This window comes from Odontomachus brunneus, unplaced genomic scaffold (genome assembly GCF_010583005.1).
Source record: "Odontomachus brunneus isolate Ranch 3 - 2012 unplaced genomic scaffold, Obru_v1 Obru_scaffold_036, whole genome shotgun sequence".
In the NCBI taxonomy this organism is placed as follows: Eukaryota; Metazoa; Arthropoda; class Insecta; order Hymenoptera; family Formicidae; genus Odontomachus; species Odontomachus brunneus.
This window is the reverse complement of record NW_022639486.1, coordinates 2,017,632-2,035,783: the sequence shown is the minus strand read 5'-3', so window position 1 is coordinate 2,035,783 and position 18,152 is coordinate 2,017,632. Positions and strand designations below refer to the sequence as shown.

The window sequence follows — 18,152 nt, the reverse complement described above, 5'->3', positions numbered from 1 at the left end:
ACGAAGTATAATAAATACGCTTCGCATATATTTACAAGCACACCCCGTAGAGTTACGGCTGCGACTATGGTAACCGCGCGGGAAAGATTTCTGCGAGAAAAAAAAATAAAAAACGATGGACTCTCGACTTCCGTCGTTGGTCTCGCGGACTCTTAAGTATCGGTTATTTATCGGCCGCATTGCGACCGCGACATGAAACTTGCCGCGATGGCTCACCCGTGTTCCGCATTGATCTCGTTTATCGGAAGAATTTACCTTGCGTTACTTCGAGGAGAAACTCACCGCGGGAAGATAACGGTAAGAAACGATGCTAACAGCTCGAGCAACATGCAAAAATCACGTTGCCTCGTGTCCGTCCGGGCGAAGCCCGCAACGTCGAGATTTCCCGCGAGATTTCGCGTCAGCAATTTCGCTTCGCGCGAAGCTTCCCCGCGAACTTCTACCGCGTGATACATCAGCCTTTTGCCGAGGCTCGTGTCGTACGTAACTGTTATTACATGCTCTTTTCTCTAAAAACTTTGACAAGAATGCGTCGGCGACGAGAGAAAGAAGGGAAAAGGCGAAATTCTTGTAACACTTGGAATGGAAGCAGTCAGATCGCCCCGAGAAATAAGCGTACTTCCAGAGTGCTTTCGCGAAATCGAGAGCTCATCGTGCAGAACCGCGCGCTGAGTACCCGTCCCATCCTCCTCGCCGCGGAAACTTCGATCAGTCGAAGCTGCCGTCACATCGACGCCACGAATATACGGTGTAGTCGACGGCGCAGGCGTCCGGATGGCTCGTGACGGTGGCCACGAGAGACTCGCTTCCTCGTGCGCGACACGAACGCAAAGTCCGCGGAAGCCAACGCTCATGGCGACGCGCGTCGATCAAGAGATCGTACGTTACCAGTCGCGAGGAATGTTCCATGGACTCCTCAGCTTCGGAAATGTCCATCGCTCAACACGTACCCCGCTTCTCTCCCACAAAGAGGAGGACAGACGATGGGTAATTCAGTCGGAAGTCCTCCAAGTCCATCCTCGAGGCAACAGCACCGAAAGAGAGAGAAAGAGAGAGGAGGAACTAGTTTCTCCTCCGCGTCTTCCCTTCCTTCTCCCATCTCTTCCGCGCGCGCGCGCGCGTGCACGCGCACGTCACAAGTACATTAAAGTTTCACGATCACAAGGACGATCGTCAGGCACGTCGTCGACGTCCGCGCGGCCGCTCGCGAAAATCCTCGGACTCCCGCAGGTCACAGGATCGCGACGCGAGCTGTCGCGGGACCGAACGCAACTCGCCGTCATCATGAACACCCGCACGCCACCGGCGAGCTACCTAACGCAGACACGTGCCGCGTCGTCGCGTCGACGGCACTCGACGCCGCCACCGTCGTCGTCGTCGTCGTCGTCGTCGTCGTCGTCGTCGTCGTCGTCGAGACGTCAGTCGCGATCAGCCGCTTCGGCTCCGCGCCCGGCTCGCTCCGACTGTCCGTCGAGGCTGGCCAGCTGGTGATCAGCTCCTGCCAGCCGGGCACGCTACCGGTCAGGTAGGCTAGAAGGAGTAGTATGAGGCACCCACCTAGGCACCTGCCACTTCTGGCCTCGAAGGTGGCGCAGCCGCTCCTCTGGTTTTCCGTCGTTGGCCTCTGTACCTCCGGGTGGGAGACTCGGTCCACCTGCTGGCTACCTGTCCATGGGTCACCCTCAGTGTCCACGGCGTTCTGTCGAGGGTCCGTGGCCGCGTTGTCCTGCACTGTCTCTTGGTGGCGCACCGGTGGCTGGGGCTTGTCCTTGTCCAGCTCATCGCCTATCTCCACTGAGTTTTCCGTGCCGAAGAACACGAGCTTCCACTCCTCTAGTGTATCTGAAACAAAGCCGTCGGCTACGTTGATTGCGTGGCTCTCTCGGTCGATAGCGGTCGGCTACCTCACGTCGACTTGTGCGGGAGATTTCGCGTGAAACGTGACGCGAACAAATCACGCGCATTTTTCTCAGGCATTAGAGACCGAGTGAGGGCATGCGCGCGCCCGGGGGAATATGTAATACTCGCGGCTGCGAGAAAGTAAAGCGATCACACATTCAAGATGAAACTGTGAAATGAAAATGTTCTTTTTTTCACTACTTTGAAACTATTTTGAACATATTGTTTATCTGATAATTTATATTTGACAATTTATGCATCTAACATATCGGTGTGGTGCATTGTGATGTTTAACGGAAAATATATTCCGTCATATCATCCGGAAACGATAAAACGTACGAAACGCAAGCCAAAATCATATATTTTATCTGCGTTTCACAAGCAGAATACGGTTCGAAAGTAACGCAATCATCATGTAGCTATCACAAAATAATAACAATGACTAGCTACTATTATTTTTACATTAGACACACACATGCAGACATTGCAATCAACTCCAGCGAACTGTGTGGTGTACGTACCGCGGTTCCTGTGAATAGAAATGCAAGCTCGCGGAGCTCGCGACCATTTCCATAGATGAAATTCTGACGGTTGCTGTTTTACCGCATTATATTCCCGTGTGCTATGTAATAATATTACGTGTACATACGATATTACTTTCAAGCGCGCACTCCTCAAGCCGAGCGCAAACCTTGCGAAACGCAATTCAGCGCTGTAATAAATGTTACCATAAAACGCGAAACCATAATAATTCGGCCAATAAACGTGCTTCGTTATCGGCTTCTCCAGTTCTCTGTCTGTCTATCGAACGACGTACTTTTCACTTTTTCGCAAACTGTTTCGCGTTCTTGCCGGCAAGGATCGCATTAGATATCGGTTCTCACAAGGGTGACGGCGGTAGAACGGAAAGTTCCAAGAGAGAAAGAGGGATGAGTCGAGACAGTGGAAACGGCGCGGAGGAGGGGAGGAGGGTCAACGGCGCCGTCGGGAAATTAATAAAGCGTCACGATGCCGTGGGGAAAATTTCGTCCTGAGCTGGCTCGTAGGGACAACGATGCGAGGAAAAGGGAAGAGGAGAAGAAGGGAGAGAGTTGGGTCTCTTGATTAAATTAGAGTTAAAAATAACCGAGTGATCAGCGGCGACTCCGCGCACGCGCATTTACTCAGCGAAATGTGTACGTCGAAATTAAATGCAAAGTACTTCCCTACGCGACTCGGTAAGAACTCGTGGGCGATTATTGTTTTTACGTCGGGGCGAGATATACCTGTACGTTTATATCGCGCCACAGGCAAAACGGAAAATTGAGCTAAATGGAAGCTAATTTTAAATATTGCACCTTCTCGACCACGACCGACTGGTCGTTAAGGGTTGGCGCAGAGCTATTGGACATGCGACCTTTGCTTTGTAATACGTTGCGATAATTTGTTGCAAGTAATCACCGTGATGTCAATTACAAGTTAAAAAATTATCTTATTCCATTAAGACAACATGTCCTCCCTTTGTTTTTTTGAAAGAAAAGATAAATAATAATTATTACAAAGAGTTGGAACTGTGTTTAAAGAAGAAATTTCCCAAAATTAACCCAAAATTAAGCCAAAATTAAATCCAAAATTAGGTTTAATGAACGCAAATGATATAAGAAGAATTGAGAGATAAATTCAACTAATTTATTCAAAATTAATTATTCGTAAATATATGTGTAATTAACGAAGATACAGAAGATTTTGTAATTTTAATGTCAGGACAACCTGCGGATTTATTTGTTGCAAGAGATATTCTTTAAGAGACGAATGCGTTAATACCAGTATTTCGCTTGTGGAAAAACGTATACACGTGGCTTCAAATGAAGTTACTTTACCGGAAGGGGTTAAATTTCGCGGCTGGACGCCGGCGACGATTGCGAACAAGCGAGCGGAAATCAAAGCAGCGGAAAAACGAATTCAATTTGTCACTGGCTCGCGAGTGAACTTTTCGCGTCCGTTTTTATTTTTTCTTTTTTTTTTCGTTGCTGCACAGGCGACGTAAACTGCCGGTCGCCGTCCGTAATAAAGTCGCCGTTGGAGAGCCCCTGTTACGGGGATGCAAGGTGGCTGTCAGACGTCGCGACGCCCGGACGACTGTCGTTTCGCGAGAGAAGTATCGAGGAAATAACTTACCAACGACTGGACTGAGGAAAATGAGAGGGCGGCTGGGCGACAGGGAGAGGGACGGGAGTAAAAATGTCAAAAGTCGATCGAGGCGGCATGGTGGGACTCCGTAAGACAATAGAACGTGAGGGCATTGTGCTAGAAGGGTGTTTCAAGGTCGTTAGCGCGCGCGTAGAGGGAGCGAGCCCCGATAATAAAGCCTCAAGAGCGGAATCCATTTTGTGAGGCAAGCGAGTGAAAAAATTTCCAATCACGGGCGGAAATTATTTAGCAACGATGACGGACGAGTGGAGCCATCCGATCTCCGTCGCGATGAGATTCGTTCGCTCGCGTCGGCTTTTCCATTTTACGACACGCGTTCGCGGTTTTCAATGCCGGCGCACGTGACCGCACTCCGCTGAATTTCGAGCGATTTGCGCGGCCGCACAATGATCCGGAATTCGAGAATTCGGTAAGGAGATAACGAGCGCGACGCGTAATGACGAACGCCATCGATGCGGGTTCGTGCGATCGGAGAATTTAATCCGGATCGTTGCTCCGCGTCGGGAGAAGATAATTGCCGCACCACTAATATCACGGTCCTCCGAACCGGAAGAAAACTCCCGGTATAGAAAAATAACGTGACATACACATTGCGCTAAAATTACTGCAAAATAAATATCAGAACGAACAATACAAGGAAAACGTCGGTCGTGATTTCTTTCATCAATTATGAGAATGCGCAATTTTCCCCCGAAAAGACAGAGGAATTCAGCCTGTAAAAGTAATTATAGGATACAAAGTGGTGCGCGTAACGTATTAGACGGCCGACTCACACGAACGCGTTTGCGGCTGCACACGGAGCTCATCGATAACCAAGTCATTGGAAGTTTTGATTGAAGGCCACAGCGCGGTTGCCGGCCTCGATAAGTTTTCCTATTATCGACCTGCCGCTCTCTCGTAAGGGATCTCGATCATGGCAACAGGAAGAGGCAACACAGACTGTGCCAACATAAAGAAAAATTCGACGACCGATGCATAGAGCGGTATGCATAAAAATTCTCGTCAAGTGTACGCCATTCACGAGAGAAGAGGCTTTCCCGAAGTTTCGGGCTGCAATTTCACGAAGAACGTGATTTGTTCGAACTCGTGCACACATGTATATTACCAATCATGCAAAAACACATAAAATACGAATTCAATCGAGAATAAAGTGTTTGCGAGTGCAATGTGCTTTTCTAAAGCTGCGGAGGCAACACGGTATACCTCCGAAGCTTTTTAATGAAACGCCAAGTCAGCGCGGCAATCTCAACAATCTCTACAATACTGCTATTTTCGACTATCTTATCGGTGCATCATAGTTAGCAAACACAGCGACAATGAAACGTTCACTTACGACATTATCCAGATCAGTCTCTAACGAGCTGGGAATGAAGAAAACAACATCGTGGCGCGCATAAAAGATGTCTCACATGAGGTGATCCGAAAAGCATGCCAACGTTAACGATGAAGCATGAAAAATTTTCATTTTTTAATCCGAAAAGGACAGCGACTACGCGAAAAAGAGATGTGAAACATGTGAAATACGCAAAGGGATCACTTCACGTGGAACCGTTTTGCGCACACGCGAGGTGTAGGGAATGCGGACAAGAGCGTGTGAGACAAGCTTGTCTAAAGCGCTACGTATTAATAGCCATGGGTAATATACCCACGTGTACATAAATGAAAGTAACGGCGATAACGGTGCGGTCGCGATCAGCCGAAACAGCCAACAAAAGGGAGAATACGGCAACCAAACTCCATCGGATCCGTTTAATCTTCAGGCTTTGCAGCGATACCGGCGTCTCTACTCTTTCCGCGCTTCGTATGGGGGCGCGGGCGGACACGTGAACGCGCGAATGGGTAACGATCGGAAGCTGCGAAACGATCTCTTTGTTGTCCTACAAAATGGCGCGGCTGGGCAACGCTAGTGTTGACAGATTGACATCGTTAGTCACCGTGTGTGTTTGTGATTACCGACATTCGTCCGCGAGACATATACTTTCCACGAGAACATTCCGTCAGCTTCGTCTCGGGCTGATTATCACGTCGCGCATACGATATGGCGTTGCGTAGTAATTGACATTTCGTACTTCACGTTCGACAAGTGCGGTGATATGATCGAGAGAACTCGCGTGACGAAAGTTCACCAAGAGAGCACGTAATCGAAGATTTGAAATTAAAACAAACGATAGAGAGAGTAATAAAAAAAAACAATTAAACATTAACAATTATGTAATTAAGTTCCGTGATAAAAAATAGCTCGTTTAGAAAAACGTCTCGATAGTACTTTGTAAGATTTTGTCGCAACGATTTAACGTAAAGTCAGCCTCCGACCGTTGACGATCCACGCGTCCCGGCGGTTCTCCCGCTCACAGACGTCTAAATGGGTGCCTATACCCTTATCCATGTTCCTGGGGTCAAACTGCTCGTCCTGGAGCAGGTCGAGTCCTTTGGCCCTTGTGGCGTGCTGCTGTCCGACACCGCGAGCACCGCCGTAAACCGGATAAAGCTGTTGGATCTTGGGATACTGCTGGAAAACCGCCGGGACCTTGTTAGTGGCCTCCTTCGCCGGCGGTTCCAACAAGATCAGTCCCCTCTGGAGGGGCGAGGCGGTCATCAGGTCGGCGATCTTGTGCCGGCATGTGGCAGTGGTCTGCGTCTTGGTCGTGGCGATCGCTTGGGTCGCCGTGCTGGTGATCGGACTCGGTGTACTGCGGCCGCGCGGTCTTGACGTGACTAAGCGCACGTCACCGGCCACGCCACCTGGGCCCTTGTTGTTGAGCCCGGTGAGACCACGGAGGGTCTGAGCGGTCGGCTTTGGGTTCGGTCGACTGGCCGATTTGCCATTTTTGTGCTGACCGCGAGCTTTGCCTTTCCTCTGGGACTGTATCTGCGCGTTCACCACGTAGGGCGGACTCAGGCTCCCGGACTTGTCGGACTTGTGCTGCGCCTGCTTGCCCTTCGCCAAGGCGTTCTGGCTCTTCGAGAAGCTGGTCTCGCGCGGCTTCACGAACGGCCGTCTCGGTACGCTCATGCCGGCCGGATTGTAGAGCGCGTACTCGGTGCGATCGGGCAGCGTCGAGGTCCCGTAGAAGATCAACGCCCACTCGTGCAGGGTAGCGCGTCCTGGTCCGGAATGCGTCCGAGAATGCGGCGTAAAGAAAGCGGACGTTGCGATTAGAGGGATATGGGTAGTACGACGTGTGACGCGACACTTGGTGCGCGGCGCGCTCGATAGTCGGAAGGATCACTCGGGACGCTCGGGAATTTGGCGTTGAGCGTCGATAATCCGACGGTCGCCCTGACACGAGATTGCGCGCCGTCGTTTCTCACCTGTGCGGGGATCTTAAACGAAGGGGTTAACGAGGATCCGGGGTCGACGAGAACATTCGAACGAGGAGGTGCTTCTCGTTCGATAGGGCGCGAACACGCCGGGGAGAGCGAAATACGTCCACGGGGTACTTGCGACAGTATAAACACCGGGATAGTCTAAGAGCGACCTAGAATACCCCGCGGACTTCCCGCCACCGGGGCGAGCCACAGTCTACGACGCAGTTGCGGAGTGGCTCTGCGACGGTGTAGTTGAGACACATAAGCGCGTAAGGAAGTTTACGTAGCTATTGGCTTTGATGAGCGAGCGAGAGATGGAGTCCGGGAGTGGTTTTCGCGTTCGTAGCTCGCCTCGAGATCGGCGCTCGTCGTCGTCGTCGTTCCACGACAAAACGTCTTGTTACTATTTGCTGTTAGAGGGTGAACGAGGGGTCGCTCTCGGCGACGAGGCTATGCAGCTTGAATCCGGGAATTATCCGGTCTCGGGGATAATGCACCTTCTTAGGTGATCGCACGAGCGGGAGCTTACGTAAGAGCCCGCTGCCGGTGACGTGTGCTAAGAGTACACGAACCGTGCTGTGAGAATATCGCGCGGAGCCTAGGAGCAACTACGGCGTCGCATCGCGGAATGCTCATGCAATGTTAGACATGTCTAAGCCATTCTGTCTGAATGTCACGCGTGCGAGAGAATTGGTCCTTTGTTACACATTTGTCCGCGCGGTTGCGGAGGTAACAGCAACGCGAGACCCCCGAGAAACGGGAAAAGAGCAAGTCTTACAGATCTCGCGCGTTATTACCTCTGTCGCGGATGCACCGATATCGGTGAGCTTCTTATGGCCGTTCAACGGCACTTTCGGTCGGATGCGAATGTGGATGTAGCTGGCAGGAGACATAGTAACCGTGACCTTACGGTGGCGACGCAGAGCGGCGCTTGGAAACTATTGTTACAGCGAACAAGGTAGAATCCCATTTGAAATTTAGATCAGTGAAGGGCATCTTCCGACGCTGCCGTTAATGCCAGAGTAATCTCGAAGGCTTTGTCTTTGACGTTTGAATCTAAGACTATGTTCCGCGAGCGCGTAATGGTCTTTGTATGAATATCAGTTGACAATGGACATGTACACAAGGTAGCAGTTGACGGGTGCTCGAGGAAAGTCTGTTCCTCAGGACAATGCTTGAAATGAGAAAGAGAGTGCCATTTTGACACTGTGAACGTTAGGATCTCTTCATCCAATGTAATTTGTCGGTCGTTCTTTCATCAATTTTAGCGTCAATCGAGATTAATCAGTCAAGTGAAAATTGACAATTTGTGTCTGAGAAGATCGTGACAATACTTTTGACGATATTTTGACGAACATCGCAGACGATCTGTGATTCTCATGCGTTAAGGTATCGCACAAATGCAGGTTCCGTCAAAAGTCGCAAAATTTCTAAACTTTGCAAGCTGAAGAACTTGAGGATAAAAGGGCCGTCAACGTGACGGGCGCGGTTCTTCCAGTGTTAAAAGTAACTTCCTTAATTAAGACATCTCCCATCAGAGAGTTACTCGATTAGCTAAACAATTCTCCGATAACTGTACGATATTAGTCTCGGCAAGGGGGATCAAAACTTTGGAGATATTAATTATCAGCGAGGAAAAGGGCAAAGTTAAAAAATGCAGACACAATCTTAATTAGCATCGCGTCGAAATTAGTATCTCGTGGGATCAAAGATCGCGCGTCGAATCGCGCGTCGAATCGCGCGTCGAATCGCGCGTCGTCGTTAATCAGGCGATTCGCGATTATGTTACGTTCTTAAAAAAAAGAAGAGAAAAACGCAATGTGCGACGTGATCGACTTACCGAGGTATCGACCTTCGTTGTGAATTTCTAATCTCCAAGTGCCATGCGGTCTCTCGCCCCACGTGTGCACCGACATGAATGGCCATTGGCTGAAACCGGCCTTCGAGACGTCGTGCGGCCTCTTAGCAAGAAGAGTGCTCTTCGTGCCTTGAGGAGACGTTAGCTGTATCTGAAGATCCCCTCGTCTCGTTGCCATCAGCGATACCTTCGCCTGCGAAAAGTGAAACGGTATCCTGCCATTATCGTCAATCGCGCGTACTATCTCCCACTCACGTCGCCAACATTCGTACTTTGTTACGGACTTTTCTCGACGAGCACGCGAGCTAAAATCGACAAAGACTCGCGTCAAGTTTTGTTACCGACTTTTATCTCGCCGCAATTAATGCATTCGACGAGAAGTTGTTTCACGAATTAAAAAAAAAAAAGAAAGGAGAGAAAAAGGAAGAAAAAGGGACACAGGACATAGTACGCGATTTTACGAGGGCAACTTGGCGTCGTGTCGCCGATAATCGAATAAAAGCAATTAACTTGATTTACTTCTACTTTCCTTAATACGATTCGGACGCACGGTCTAGTAATTACGCCTCGTCGGCAGATGCGATCGTTAATAAACCGTAAGTTAATTTGACGAGAATCGGGTAGGCGAAACCACTTAGCGCGAGTGTAGTTCGCTTTTAGTTTTCCGTAGGCGCGACGTAAAACGATGCCGAATAAAAAGTGAATAAAATTCCGACCGTCTCTCGACCGCGACCGCGAAAATGTCGACGTTCTCTCCGAGGCGAAGCTCCGTCGGCGCCTCGTGACATCGACAAAGTCCTCTAATTAGCGATGTCACGTACGAGTGCTTAACTTACCTGAACGTGCTCCAGGAAATTAACGCCGCTGCACTCCTTGACATGTAAGTCGAGAATCAATTGGCTCTTTGGCGGTATTGGCCTAGAAAGTAGACGAAAATTCGGGTCAAGCGTCATACTCGCGCGGATACTTTAATTGGCGCTATACATTCTGCTCTGTTTTTCAAACCATCGCTCGTGCTTCTTGATCAATCGCGTATTATTTGTTAAATACTTGTATATCCTCTTCACCGCCACTTTCCGAGCGCGCTTTTTACGGTAATCGGATATTGTTTCAAGTGCATTCGAAGAAATAGGAATTTATTTCTCGTGTTGATACGTGAAACTAAAATTCATCTTCAAATTTATATTACTTGAATTAAAAAATGACTGACTTGTCTTTTTCTGAGGCAGAGTGGAGCGACCGGGTATTAAATTGCGTCGGCGGCACGAAGCATCTCGTAGCTTTTGAGAATCTTTATTTTCAGTAGCTTATCGAGGAAGCTTAACTCGAGAATGATAACGATGCATCGTGCGAATTGCAATCCGTGCAATCCCCGGTAGTTACAATCCTCCATCGATGTAAACGGCGCATTTACACACGGTTACAAGGATTCCCGCGCAATGTCGAACGGGTAAAGCTCGCTTGACGACATGCTCCAACGGATCCGTAATCTGCGAGAGGCATGTCCGCTGCCCTAAGGGGCAGATAGTGATCTGTACGGTCGAGTCAAATCTCGATTTTCCCCAGTTTCAAGCGCTTTTCATAAGACCGATAGATCCTTTGTGTAACCGTTATATCTTTCTTTGTGTATCGACATTATGAAAGGAATGCCGATATTAGAACTGCTTTTACTTAAGACCGTAACTTTCTTCCTTTCCTCGCTCGAGCACTTACCTGCCCGTGTGCGGCGCCGATACCTCGCATTTGTGTTGCTCCGGAACGGTCCTCCACCTTTTTGCTAAACGTACCATGGCAGTGGCGTCCATCAGTCCGTAACCGAAGCTGTGGCTCACTGTTGAGCAAACAAACTCGACCGTGATATCAAATTTATGTTCCTACACTCAGTAATTTTAATTATTACCACGCATCTCAAGCTTTGCCCGTACGATATATATACAAAAAGGACATATAATCTAATGGAAGAGTACATTAGAGAGTAAAATCGTTACAAGTACTAATCGGTCACACAATCACAGAGTCATCCTGTCGTGAAAAATTGTTTATTTGATTAGAAGATTAACGTAGATATTGATTTTCTTCGACAAATATTTTTTCGAACTTCTACACAAAGAAAATTTTAGAGCAAAAGTTGCTGTATAATTTTGTAAATCGGGGAACAGATTGACATTCTGCAGTAAATTATTGTCCTTTTACTCATAATGTGCCATTTGTAACAGAAGAACTAAAATGTACTATTACTACTATTACTACTATTACTACTATTTATTATTAAAAATTTGCTATGTGTATGCGTGTTCCCAGCAAAATTTATTATTTTTCTCAACAAGACAAACTTTACTGACGGTATTACTCGTGCGCACTACTAAAAACATAGTAAAATAAAAAAAAAGTTGCATGAAAAAAAAACTATAAGATTCTCTCCACATAATTACTCTTTCCAAGCGCACGTTGATTACTTCTTAATGAAACCTAACTTCTTTGCACGCCTCTCTCAATCTCCAAGAAAATCCAAAAGTTCCTTCCCTGCCTGAAAAATGCAACGCTCACTCACCGTTTCTACCGACCCCGTTGACCACCCAGTCGGGTGCCTGGAGGTTCGCGGGCTTGGCAGTTCTAACCACGATGTGTTGCATGTCCCTCCAGGTCAAATCTCTGTTCGCCTCGAGGGCGAGGGCACAGATACCGGCGGCTAGTGGCGCCGACGCGGACGTGCCGGTGTGACTACTAGTGCAGTGATGGTGTAGGTCCGTAGTGACGACCTGCTTCTCACCCGTTGCACCCGAGCTGTATGTGGTGGCGAGAGTAGACGAACACGCCTCACTGTACCAAGGCACGAGGCCGTTCTCGGTCGCGCTGCTGATGGACAAGGTCCAGATACTGTTGGTGTAACCATCGCAATTGCAATTGTCGTGGTCTCGGCCGCCGTTCCCAGACGCCCACACGAAGATGGAGCCCTTGCCATTACGACCCTGACGATTTGACCGAAGTTTGTTTAAAAATCTACTCAATTATCCAAAATACAATATTATTTATATCACTGATGACCATCGTTGATCATAGTCAACGTGTTAAGGGCGCGACAATAATCCTGGTAAGAAAGTCGCAAGGAGAGAGTATACATCGCACCACGGCTGAACGAATTTATGTAACGCGGAACTCGGGCGACGGGGTTTAACAGGCGTATTTACTGCTTCTAGCGTCAGGCTCAAGTGAATCTGGCTTTGCCGCTTTAGATACTTTAGACGCGGTCGGCTTTTTTTTCCTACCACCGGTAGTTGGCTTTAAGATGCTCGAAACGCTTAAGGCGCTTTAGAAGTTCGGGACACTTTGCATGTTAAAGCCGCTTTCTACGAGCGTGCGCTCGAAGACGAAGTGGTAGATGATTCGGAACGAAACCGTTGTTAGGAAGTCGACGAGGTCGGGTGTTTAGCGCTAATGGCTTTCGAGGGGTCAGGATTCAATTGCCGCGATCCGTGACGAGAGAAACTTCCTATATGCACCGTCGTTAGCAGATTAAAAAATTCGCTTTGGAAAAACTGCCCTTTGAACTTGCAATCTGCGACAGAATCGCCAAAGTGTTGAATGGTATTCGTGCACAATACGTATTTACTTAAGAAGGAAATTCCCGGGGAGTTTCTACGAAAAAATGAAATAATCGCTAACACACGAAGATAATTGTGAAGTTTAACGTAGCCGATAACGAATGATCTTATTCGACAAAATATTTTTTTGCCTTCTAATGGATGCGCTGCCGTCGCGCATAAAATCGATTATTACGCGAATTTTTCTTCCACAAATGTCCCGGTAATATTTCACACGGCAAATATAAATTATGCAATTTCGCCGAGGTCATAAAGGTGTTCACTTTACCGAGACTAAAGATCCGGCTATCCCGTGATAAGACCGGGCGCCATGCGCACCTATGTGTACGTAGACGTGACCACGAACTCTGAACTCTCTTTGAGACTTAACTAATTCAGTAATATAGTGCTCGGGCCTTTGATCAGTAGGCTATTTGATCGTAAAGTGATAAGGCATCAACTTGGCTGCATCAGACGGCCAGACTCGTACTAAGAAACCGGCTGCTCGCACTCATGAGATGCATTGATTGGCTACATTAAAACTCTTATTGTGCATTACGTGACTATGCTGATATTACATCCTTCGCAAGGATATTTTTCCAGTCTCCTTTTAATAGATTTATATTGAACAATTTTATTTCGGTTGATCTCTCTCTCTCTCTCTCTCTCTCTCTCTCTCATATCTGCGAGAGTGCAAGTATATTCGCAGGATATAAAATTGAGATAAAATAATATAATTTAAACATTTGAAAGTTAGTATTGTGCGCTCATATCACATGTACATTATTTTATCATAACTTATATGAAAAAAATATCATTCGGCTCTATTGAAAGGAGATGAAAACACATGTTGCAAAAAAAATATACGCGCACCCATTAATCCAACTTGACGTCGGTAATAGCAGGCGAGCGCATATTCCTTACAATTCTGTTGGCAACATACGAAATATGAGCCCTATAGTTACGCTTCTGTTGACCAAAGGACGAGGTTATCGAATCTGTTAGCGCTGCCCCAAAGAGAATTCCGACTCAGTCGTGTGCATTTGCCTTTGTCGAATATAAGATGGTGTATAACCCGATATGCTTACAAAGAGAATTGTCATTGCACTAAATATCTGTGCAGTTGTACGTAATGTCAAAGTTACTACAGAGATAACGCAGTGCTCGATATAGTTGGTTATTATTTTGGTTGCTTAGATTTTCTGCGATATAATATAAGCTCGTCGTCCTTTTTGAGATGCAGAATGTTGAAGTAAAATAGTTGGATAAAACGTTTGTTAAACGTTTTAATTAGTTCAGCTCTAGCAAGAAATGGCGGGTATATACTTCACGAATGTTACATTAAATTACACATTACAGTTAAATTTCATTAATTTATCATTAATATTCATTAATATCGTGTGTAATTTCTAAAGTGGTTTGTGTTGAAATATTATATTGCATAGATATTTTATCTCACACAAATACAGGTTACAAATTATATAATGGAAATTATATCACATAAATTTTAATATTGATGTAAGAGGTAAATTGTAATTAGAAAAATACGCACAACGAAATGTCAGTTATCGAAACGTAGTAATCTAATTGAATTAATGAAGATTCTGAAACCAGGAAAGCATAAGAGAGCAAAATTTATCGAGGCCGATTCACTCAAATCTTTCGACATAGTCTCTCCCAATTTCTGGCTCGCGTTCTGACCACGAAGGACTCCGTTCTTGCGTAGATAATAAAGATAGGTTGCCGAGAATACAAATGTCGGCATTGGACTTTATCGAGCAGGATATCTTAAGAGGGACGAAAGCAATCTCGAGAGAACGATGGCTATTTAATATCGCTACCGAGAAGAGGTTTAAGCGTTGTTCATTTCACTACTCGCCGATCATATTGCGCGTACGACTGCTCGTCGGATACAACAACGGTGCGCGACTTGTAACGATAGCCACAATTTTATTAAAACTAAAATTGCAAATAACAGCGCGTTTCATAAATCAATGCAAAAAATTTCATCACTTTTTTCTAGTTTATTCTGTCTTGTGTATATAAAAGAATCCCAAAATGAAATGTTGGTTCCACATTTACCTTGCAGGTTCCATCGTACTTGAAAAATACTATACGAGTTATATTATCCTATTTTAATACAATAAATGCTCCATATTGAGTCTTAAAGAAGGATTCAATATGGAGTAAACGGCAGTGAGTAACCGATTGTATCATGAAAGTAGAATAATAGCTCGTATATAACATCATATCTCAAGATTCTTCACCGATTCTTCCAGTTCGACAGAACTTGCAGGATAATGTAGAACCAAAATTCCGAATCGAGAGTTTTGAACATATTTCAATATGTGCAATGCGATTCCTCCACGTTTGTTCTCTCCTACTTATGCCCTTGATGTAACAGTTTTCTTGTAATCCGCTTTACGGCAAGTAAGCGAGAAGTTACATCCAGCGATTCACGTGTCTACCTGCCGCCCAGTCTCGCGGACTAACTCGCCCATTTCTTACGAATTTCGATGGTGGTGCACCTGCGGCCATTTTTTTCGTTCGATATATCTCGGCTGATACTGCGTTTCCGTGTATTTCAACGAGTTTTCCGCCGACCATACTGACATTTGCATATGACTTATGGCTACGTAAGCCTGCAGTAAGTTTAAAATGGTAATACGTGCTAGCGCGACTCAAGCGGGTCGGTCGCTTAAAAGCACCCAATTAGAAACTTTCTGAGGGTTGACCTCGCCGAGCGAGTCTATTAAACCCGGTCTAGCTGGAGGAGAGTTCTTCGTCGTCGTCGTCACGCTAATCGAATTACGTCTGTCATCGTTCCGTCGACGATTCCGTCGACGATTACGACACCAGCGTCGAAAGAAGATACGAAGAGCGTCCGTGGATGGACGTCGAGACGGCCGAGTGAAATGGTAACCCGCCGAATATTATTAACATACAATTACACCGTCTCTCTCCGAGTTCACGATAATTAACGTCGCGATTCTCACAGAGCTTATGGAAATAATGTTACCGGTCGCTCATTTGTCGTACACCATCAACATATAATCATTCGTCGTCGCTTTCTCCAACAATATTCGTGTAAGCTGAATAATAATGACACCAACGAGATTCGAAGAAGATCTCGTTGCTCGAATCCATCTCGAGGAATAAAAGTGTCGACGTATAAAACCGCCTGAATTGCTGGATGATCGTCTAGAAAGTCTCGCGACTCGTTTCGCAGAGGATTCCTGGCGACTATCGGCCAATAACCGCTACGTCTATGAAATAGGGCGGGATATCTCTCATGTGGATCACGGAGATCGCGGGAATGGCCGGGGATCTTTAGCCGTAGTTTGCCGACAGTTCTTGATGGCTCGGCTTTAATACTAGGTGTCTGCGCTTTAATGATCGTTCCTTGAGGTATAGGAGCCCCTCTCAATGCTAAAGTTCGCCGTTCTAGGATCGCGATAAAGGGACATTGCGAACGCGATCGAAGAGTCGCTTCCGCGCGTGTATACATCGGCAGCGACAATGGCCATTGTCGCACCGAAACTCGGAAGATCCCGGGGAACGCTTTTGCATGATACATTTGTGCGAATTTCATTTCATTTCGCGACGCGGTCGTTCGGACACCGTCGCTCGCGTCTCACGTTAATAGCGAACGAGTGAAATTCGCGAAACGAGCGAGATTCAAAGTAGCAACTCCCGCGGATAGTGCTCTCGCGATTGTGTGCCTTGTGTGTGCACGCTTGTTGCGCGATGAGCGTATCGAGTCCACCTCAATGTGGGAATGTATACTTTAACAATGCTTGTTATACATTATCGATAGAAAACATGATAAACTAAGAAACAAAATTGAGAACACCTGTGCAATGTTCATTTCTCTACTATTAAAAAGAAACTTGAATTTGATTAGATTAATTTGAGAAGATTAATTTATCTTGTGTGAGGATTGATCTGAAAGTCGACATGAAAAAATTTCTATTGGAAAAGTTAATTCGGATTAATACAATTCCGTTTATCCTAAAATCATTGCACAGATGTTCACAGATGTCTCGTAACGACCGAAAGACGAGTGGTCGAGTTCTCGCCGTGCTCATTGAACGAGTCTCGAAGGAATCCGTAATGGCGAAGGTTACGGCACTTAAAACAACTTCTTCCTGTCCGTTTAGTTCTGCGAAGAAGGGCATTAGCGAGTTAAATGCATTCCTTCCGCGCGAGATATAAGAAATGGCGAGGTGCGATAATCGAACCGGAGAGTTTGTTAACTACAATCACAAAGAGTGTTGAATCTCCTTTTTTGCCTTCGAAGGGAGATTTAAGCGGTTGCACCGACCAAAGAGAGCGATTCCAGTGGAATTCCAACTCGTAGAAAAATCGCAGGACGCGCCGATTTCCAGTTACGCGCGAAAAATTTCTGGCGTCGGCATGTCGGTATCGCGCCGAAGTGTAAAATAGTTTATCGATCGATCGCGTTTGTTATTCTTTATGATAATGCCCTCGTGACTTCCAGCTCACCATTTATTTGTGGGTGTTTCTGAGGGAAAAGAGGAGGAAAAAGGTTTCTCGTCTAGCCAACGGGAGTTGCCGTAATCTAAGAATTTCGCTCGTATTTGGTAGGTAATAATGTTCCTTTATGCGGCGCGTTAACAGAGCATAAGCGTAGTAACGCGAAGCTTCAGCAGCTCCCCTGCCGCTTGACGCTCGAGGATGAGGAAGCGACTTGAAACAACCTAGAAGCTCCCGTGTCGCGCGAGGGTACCTCTCTCTTAGCTAATTGCATTTATCTTGTCATAGCGCAGGAAATTATAGCGAAGAAAATTGCAGTCCTAAGTGAATTACGCCGGCTACGTCGAAGTTTGCAGTTGCGAGGTATCCGACATACCTTCTTTCGAACTCGCCAAAGACGCGGTAACGCAGAGGGTGCGGCAATTAAGATTTTCATCAGCAGTATTCTTAATGAATCAGTATTTTTCTTCTTTTTTTTGCATTTCCTTGTGAAATCGAGAACATGAGCACGAAACCGACCGCGATAAAATCCGCAGTGTTGAGCACTCACCTTCGTAATGCCCTCGATGAAAGCTCTAGTGGCCAGTTCACCTGGACCGTCGACGGTTTTACCATCGTCATCTGGTCCCCACGATGCGCTATAAATGTCGATGTGTTGGGGATTTAAACTCAAGGATCTTGCCTCGACGGCGTCCGTCACGTCGCCGTCCAGCATACGGACACCTGTTTAAAAATAAAATTGCCGGCGTGTATACACATATAAACGCGTTATAATCAGACTAGTAATAATTTACATAACCACATATATATATTAATAA

General features: G+C 46.6%; 1 protein-coding gene across 1 annotated transcript in view; it reads right to left on the bottom strand.

Annotated features, from left to right (window-relative positions):
* The window catches only part of LOC116843791 (furin-like protease 1, isoforms 1/1-X/2), a 253,723-nt gene that overhangs the window by 18,802 nt on the left and 216,769 nt on the right, over positions 1–18,152 (bottom strand). Inside the window, exons 6-12 of the mRNA XM_032814544.1 lie at positions 17,885–18,057; positions 11,808–12,225; positions 10,970–11,087; positions 10,093–10,174; positions 9,239–9,449; positions 6,466–7,194; positions 1,558–1,842 (exon numbers count right to left, since the gene is read on the bottom strand). Coding sequence (XP_032670435.1) covers positions 1,558–1,842; positions 6,466–7,194; positions 9,239–9,449; positions 10,093–10,174; positions 10,970–11,087; positions 11,808–12,225; positions 17,885–18,057 — 2,016 coding nt within the window. The remainder of the gene's footprint in view (positions 1–1,557; positions 1,843–6,465; positions 7,195–9,238; positions 9,450–10,092; positions 10,175–10,969; positions 11,088–11,807; positions 12,226–17,884; positions 18,058–18,152) is intronic.